The sequence below is a fragment of the Sorex araneus genome, chromosome X (assembly GCF_027595985.1).
Source record: "Sorex araneus isolate mSorAra2 chromosome X, mSorAra2.pri, whole genome shotgun sequence".
NCBI classification, from domain to species: Eukaryota; Metazoa; Chordata; class Mammalia; order Eulipotyphla; family Soricidae; genus Sorex; species Sorex araneus.
Window position 1 is genome coordinate 251,857,913 of NC_073313.1, and position 5,143 is coordinate 251,863,055.

The 5,143-nt window shown below is 66.0% G+C and overlaps 1 protein-coding gene across 1 annotated transcript; it reads right to left on the bottom strand.

Moving 5' to 3' along the window:
• Window positions 1-1,044: 1,044 nt before the first annotated feature.
• On the bottom strand, window positions 1,045-4,486 carry FEV (FEV transcription factor, ETS family member). Its single transcript, XM_004617138.2, has 3 exons — window positions 4,420-4,486; window positions 3,626-3,700; window positions 1,045-1,636 (listed from the first exon to the last, which is right to left on the bottom strand). The coding sequence occupies exons 1-3, from the start codon at window positions 4,469-4,471 to the stop codon at window positions 1,047-1,049; spliced, it is 717 nt and encodes a 238-aa protein (XP_004617195.2). The 5' UTR covers window positions 4,472-4,486; the 3' UTR covers window positions 1,045-1,046.
• Window positions 4,487-5,143: the final 657 nt, after the last annotated feature.

Here is a 5,143-nt window from a genome sequence, read left to right on the forward strand (position 1 = left end):
GTGTGGGGGGGGCGCCTTTGCAGACAGGCTAGGCAGACACCCCCACTCCTCCCCCCCCAAAGAAGCCAATCGTGCCAGAGGAGTTTGCGTGGAAGTTGGAGAGAGCTCAGAGGAGGAGGAGGAGGAAGAGGACCAGGGAGCAACGAAGGGCCAAAGGGGACTGAGAGGAGGAGGTTGGGCCCGCGCGCAGAGAGGCCCGGAGCGCAGGGCTGCAGGGTGTGGGGGGCAGGTGTGAGTCGGGGTGGGGCGAGGAAATCGGGGAGACTTGAGCTAAGCGAAGAAGGGAGGTGGGAGGTGGAAGATTGAGGTCGACTTCCGGGCGGCAGGAGCCCAGCAGTTTAGTTGCTACCCCGTCCACGCCCTCCCCTCTCCCGCCCTGTACTCTCCAGCGCGCGTTCTAGAATCTCCCTTGGCAGAGCTTTCTGCACGGGCCCGAGGCAGGCAACCACTCTCCCCTTTCCCCACCGAAAAAACAAAAAACAGCCAGAGGCGGCCGTGGGGGGTCTCGGCAGCTTTAATGGGGGCTAAGAGGGATTGGAAATGTTGGGGCCCCCGCCCCGCCCCGCACGGGAGGGCAGATGGGGGGAGTGGGAAATTGGCCGAAAGTCACCAAGACTGTGTGATTGGGGAGCCTGGAAGAGAAGGGGGGACGTGCCAGGACCCCCACCAAATGGGACTGGGATCAGTCGATGGGGGAGGCAAAGGGGGGAGATAAGAAAAATGTTGGCGTTTGATAGGGGGGTTTAAAAGGCGGAGGGGGAGGGTTCCAGGAGCCAGGCCTGCTGCCGTGCTGGGGAAGTAGAGAAAAAAGATAGGGGAGGGGCCCCCCAGTGCCCTTCAGGGGTCTGGCAGAAGATGGGAGTCAAAGAAGAGTCCCCCAGTCACGGGTGTGGGGGGTGAGGGTGAGGCAGGGGCCCGGTGTCCCCGTCTCCCGCCAGGGACGAGCTGTGCGGCGGCGGCGGCGGCGGCTCGGGGTCCTTTTCCCGTCGTCGGGGCTGGGCGCAGCCAGGCGCGCGAGCGCCCCTGAGCCCCCCGGCCGCCGCGGCTTAGTGGTAATGGCCTCCCAAGTGCGAGGCGGCGGCCACGGCGCCGAAGGGCCCGGGCGGGGGCTGCAAGGCGGGCCCCGGATAGAGCGCGGCGGTGGCCGCGGCGGCGGTGGCCGCGGGGCCGGGGCCCGGCCAGTAGGAGAAGCCGGCGGGCGCCACGCCGGCCGACGCGGCCATGAGGTTGAGTTTGGAGAGGCCGGGGAAGGGCAGCGGGGCGAGGCCGGCGGGCAGCTTGTACAGGGCGCCGTCCTGGGCAGCGGCGGCGGCGGCGGCCGCGGCGGCCGCGGCGTGTGCGTGCGCGGGGGGCGGCTGGCAGGCCTGCGCCAGGCCCTGGAAGTCGAAGCGGTAGGCGTAGCGCTTGCCGTGCACCTTGCTCATGATGTTCTTGTCGTAGTAGTAGCGCAGCGCGCGGCTGAGCTTGTCGTAGTTCATGTTGGGCTTGCTCTTGCGCTCGCCCCAGCGCCGCGCCACCTCGTCGGGGTCCGTAAGCTTGAACTCGCCGTGGCCGCCCTCCCACGCGATGCAGCCTGCGTTGGCGCGGTCGGCCAGCAGCTCCAGGAGGAACTGCCACAACTGGATCTGCCCGCTGCCTGTGCCGAGAGGGAGGGAAGGAAGCGGGAGAGAGGGCACGGTGAACCTTCGGATGGAGGCAGTGGGGGGACGAAGAGGTGCGGCGGGAGGGCCCGAAGGGGCTGTCTAGCTGGAGAGCTGGACATAGCCCTGGGACGGGGTCCAGCAAACTTTCGGTTGGGAGGAGGTTTGCCCCGCGCACGTCGGAGGGCGCAGCGCCTTGGGAGCTCGGCTTGGCGAGAACTAGCCAGAACAGCCTTCTACTTTGGCCCCGAGACGTGCGTGCAGGCGGGGTTGCCCTCAAGGCGCGCAGCGGGACCCTCCGAGGCCAGCAGAGCCGGCTCCCAAGCCCTCCTGGTACCCACCTTATTCATGGTAGAGCTTGCACCAGGGCGCAGCGAAGTGGACCCGCTGCTACGGGCTGCGGAACTCTCAGCGGACTGCGGCTGCGACCCCTGCCCCCGCACCAGGCCCAGCCCCCCAAAGAAGAGCCTTCCCCGCCGGAGGGTTTAGGAGTGGCGGCTGGCTTCCTGGGGACAGGAATGGAGGCCTGTCTTGCTTGCTGCCCATTCGCTAAGGTCACGTGCGAGAGAGCTCCACACTTATTTCGGAGCAGACGGGATTCCTTAGCCGGAAGCTGGGCTTAGCTCACGGGGGATGGGATCCCAAAAGCTCTGTGGATGATTCTCTCCCGCCGTTGGTTCTTCCACCCATCCTGATGATTTGGGGGGGGGGGTTCTGAAAGCAGCCAGGTTTTCCCTGGATATGCCTCTCCCCTGTTTTGGAGCCTGCTGCCTGCTGTCTGAACATATGTGTCCCTCTTTGAGAGTCAGTTGGATTCTCTCTCTCTCTCTCCCCTGTTGTTGTTTTTTTCTTTTGGGCCACATCTGGCTGTTCTCTGATCTTACACTCAGGGCTTTGCACTCCTGGTGTGGCTCCAGAGACCAGATGTAGTGCCGGGCTTGAACCCTGGTCAGCTGCTTGCTAGCCGAGTGCCATCCCCACTGTCCTATCGCTCTGACCCCCGAGTGGATTTTCTTTGAAGCTGATTATTGCTTCACATGAATCCCTTCTTTTCTTTGGTCTTTTTGTTTGTGTTTGGGCCACACTCGGTTGTGCTCAGGGGTTACTCCAGGCTATGCACTCAGGAATTACTCCTGGCAGTGCTCGGGGGACCCTACGGGATACCAGGGATCCAACCTGGATCAGCCTTGTGCCGGGCAAATGCCCTATTCACTGCACTATTGCTCCAGGCCCCATTCCTCTTTTTGTGCAAGACTGGCTTAGACCCCGGCACATCTTCCCCCCCTCCTGTCAGCCTACTCCCTTCATACCTGCCCCCTGACACTGGCTCTGGAGGGTGGGCGCAAGATCAGGTTTGTGTGGGCACACACATTTTTTCGGCCACAGCATGGCGACCTCCCATGCTGAGGCATCGTTCCCGTTGGCCAACCGAGCTCGCTAGAACACAATGAGGTTCTGGGAACCCACTGAATGGGGACTGAGTTAGGGCCCCAGCCACACAGACCAGGCCCAGAGTGATTCAGCCACCCGTGAGTGTTGGCATGAGCCCAGGAATCCGCCCCAAGGCTTGCGGAGAGAATCGGGCAGAAGGGACCAGGGAGGCGCTGGCCCTGGTGCTGGAGGTGATGGTGGCCTTGAGTGATGGATGGGGCGTGATTTCTTGTCCCCATGCTGGGCAGTACTGAGCAGCTGGGCTCCCTGGCCGGGAGGAAAAGGCCACCAGAGCAGCAGCCTTTGCCCCAGAGCAGGAAAAGGGCGGGTGGGTGGCGGAGAAGCACCTGGTGGGGGGTCCTTGTCTTTCCTCCTGCCCTAGCCAGCAATCCCAGCCCAGCCCCTGGGAAAATGCAGGCGCTAATAATGCCCCCCCAACCCAAGCCTTCCCCCAAACCATCCCCTGACTCTGCTCCCCATAACTAGATATTCATCCTGGCCACCCTGTGCCTCGGCCCCCATCCAGCTCTGTCTGTCCCGTGTACCCTGCTCACCTTTCTGCACGGCGGGACTCAGCGGCCCCCAGCCGGGGCTCTTGCCTTCCTTGAAGAGACCGTCTCCGACGGGGTCTAGGGCAGTGGGAGAGAGGCGTCAGGCAGAAATGGGCAGGGGGTTGTGGGCTTGCGCCCTCGAGCGTGCAGGGCCGAGACAGAGGGCTGTGCGGGCGCTTGGTTCCCCGAGCCTCCTCGGGCTCCTCCTCCAGGAGCCCAGCCGGGCGCGCTGCACGCAGAGCCCCTCCATAACGCCCGAGTCAGGAAACGCGTCCAGGAAAAAGGAAATCCGCTTTGGAGCGGGCCGGCGGGAGCCGTATAAAGACGAGCGGGTTTTGCGCCCGCCAGGCCGGGGGATCACCGGAGCCCACGGGAGGCGGACGAGGACAGCGCCCAGACGGACGGAGGGGCTGGTGCGAGCGCTGGGATCACCGAGGTGAGGAGCCACGAGGGCGCAGGGGCGACACCCAGCTGGTCACAGCCTCCCAGCACTGCGTGCGCCCCGAATTTGATCACAACCCGAGACCCCCGCGCGCAGTCAGCCGCTTCTTCAGCCCCCCGAAGCCAGCGCGCCCTCACCCTCTGCCTCCCCGACTCTTGGCCGGCTCACTTGGAGTACTCTAGGCCCCCCGCTAAAACCCCGAAGGGCTCCACCTGCCTGGAAGGGCCCCCCACACTTTGGATGGCTCAATGCTCCCAGCAATTCCAGTCTTGGGTTGCGCCCCCCCCTTTCCTGGGACCCCAGTTCCCCTTCCCGTCGGCTGAGCGCTGCTTCCCGCCCCGTCCTGCCCGGGTACCTGGCAGGTACATGTTGATCAGCAGGGGCTGGGAGGCGCCTCTCTGTCTCATCGCCGCTGGGGACTGGGCGGTGGGAGGTGGGGGGGGCGGGGGGGGGGCGCGAGGACGACGCGTCAGACTTTGCGCTTCGGGGGCAGCGATCCCCGCCCGAGGCGCCCGCGGGTGTCAGGGAGCCGCGGCGGGTCCGGCAGGGCTTCGAGGGAGGGGGCAGCTGGGGGTGTGGCGGGGTGGGGGGCGGCCGGGGGTGTCCGGGAGCGCGGGTCCCCGGCGCGGCCGCCGCCGCAAGCCGCCCCGCGCGGGCAGGGGCCGCAATTTCCGTTTTAATTACAGCACCGCCGCCTGGGGCCCCCGGCCCCCGCCCCCGCCCCTCTTATCTCCCCATCGCAATAAAGTCTGTCACACGCCGGGCGGCAGCCAGGCGCACCCGGCAGCCCCCCGCGCCCCGCAGCCCGGGAGACGCGCGGGGGATGGGCCCTGGCCGCGCGCCCCAACGGGGCTTGGGCCCGATTCTTTTCCGCCTCCCTGGCTCTCGGCAAACAGCGAGGCGGGGATGGGGCAGGGTGCCCAGTCCCACCTGGACCCTTGGGCCACGGGTCCCTCCCCCCATTCCCTTCCCCCTGGCGCCCCTCCCGCCCGCTCGTCTCCAGGCTGCGTTATCTTCATCTTCACTTTTAAATTTCCGCTTCCCTCGCTCTCGCCCGCTGCCCGGCTCCTTTATCTCCG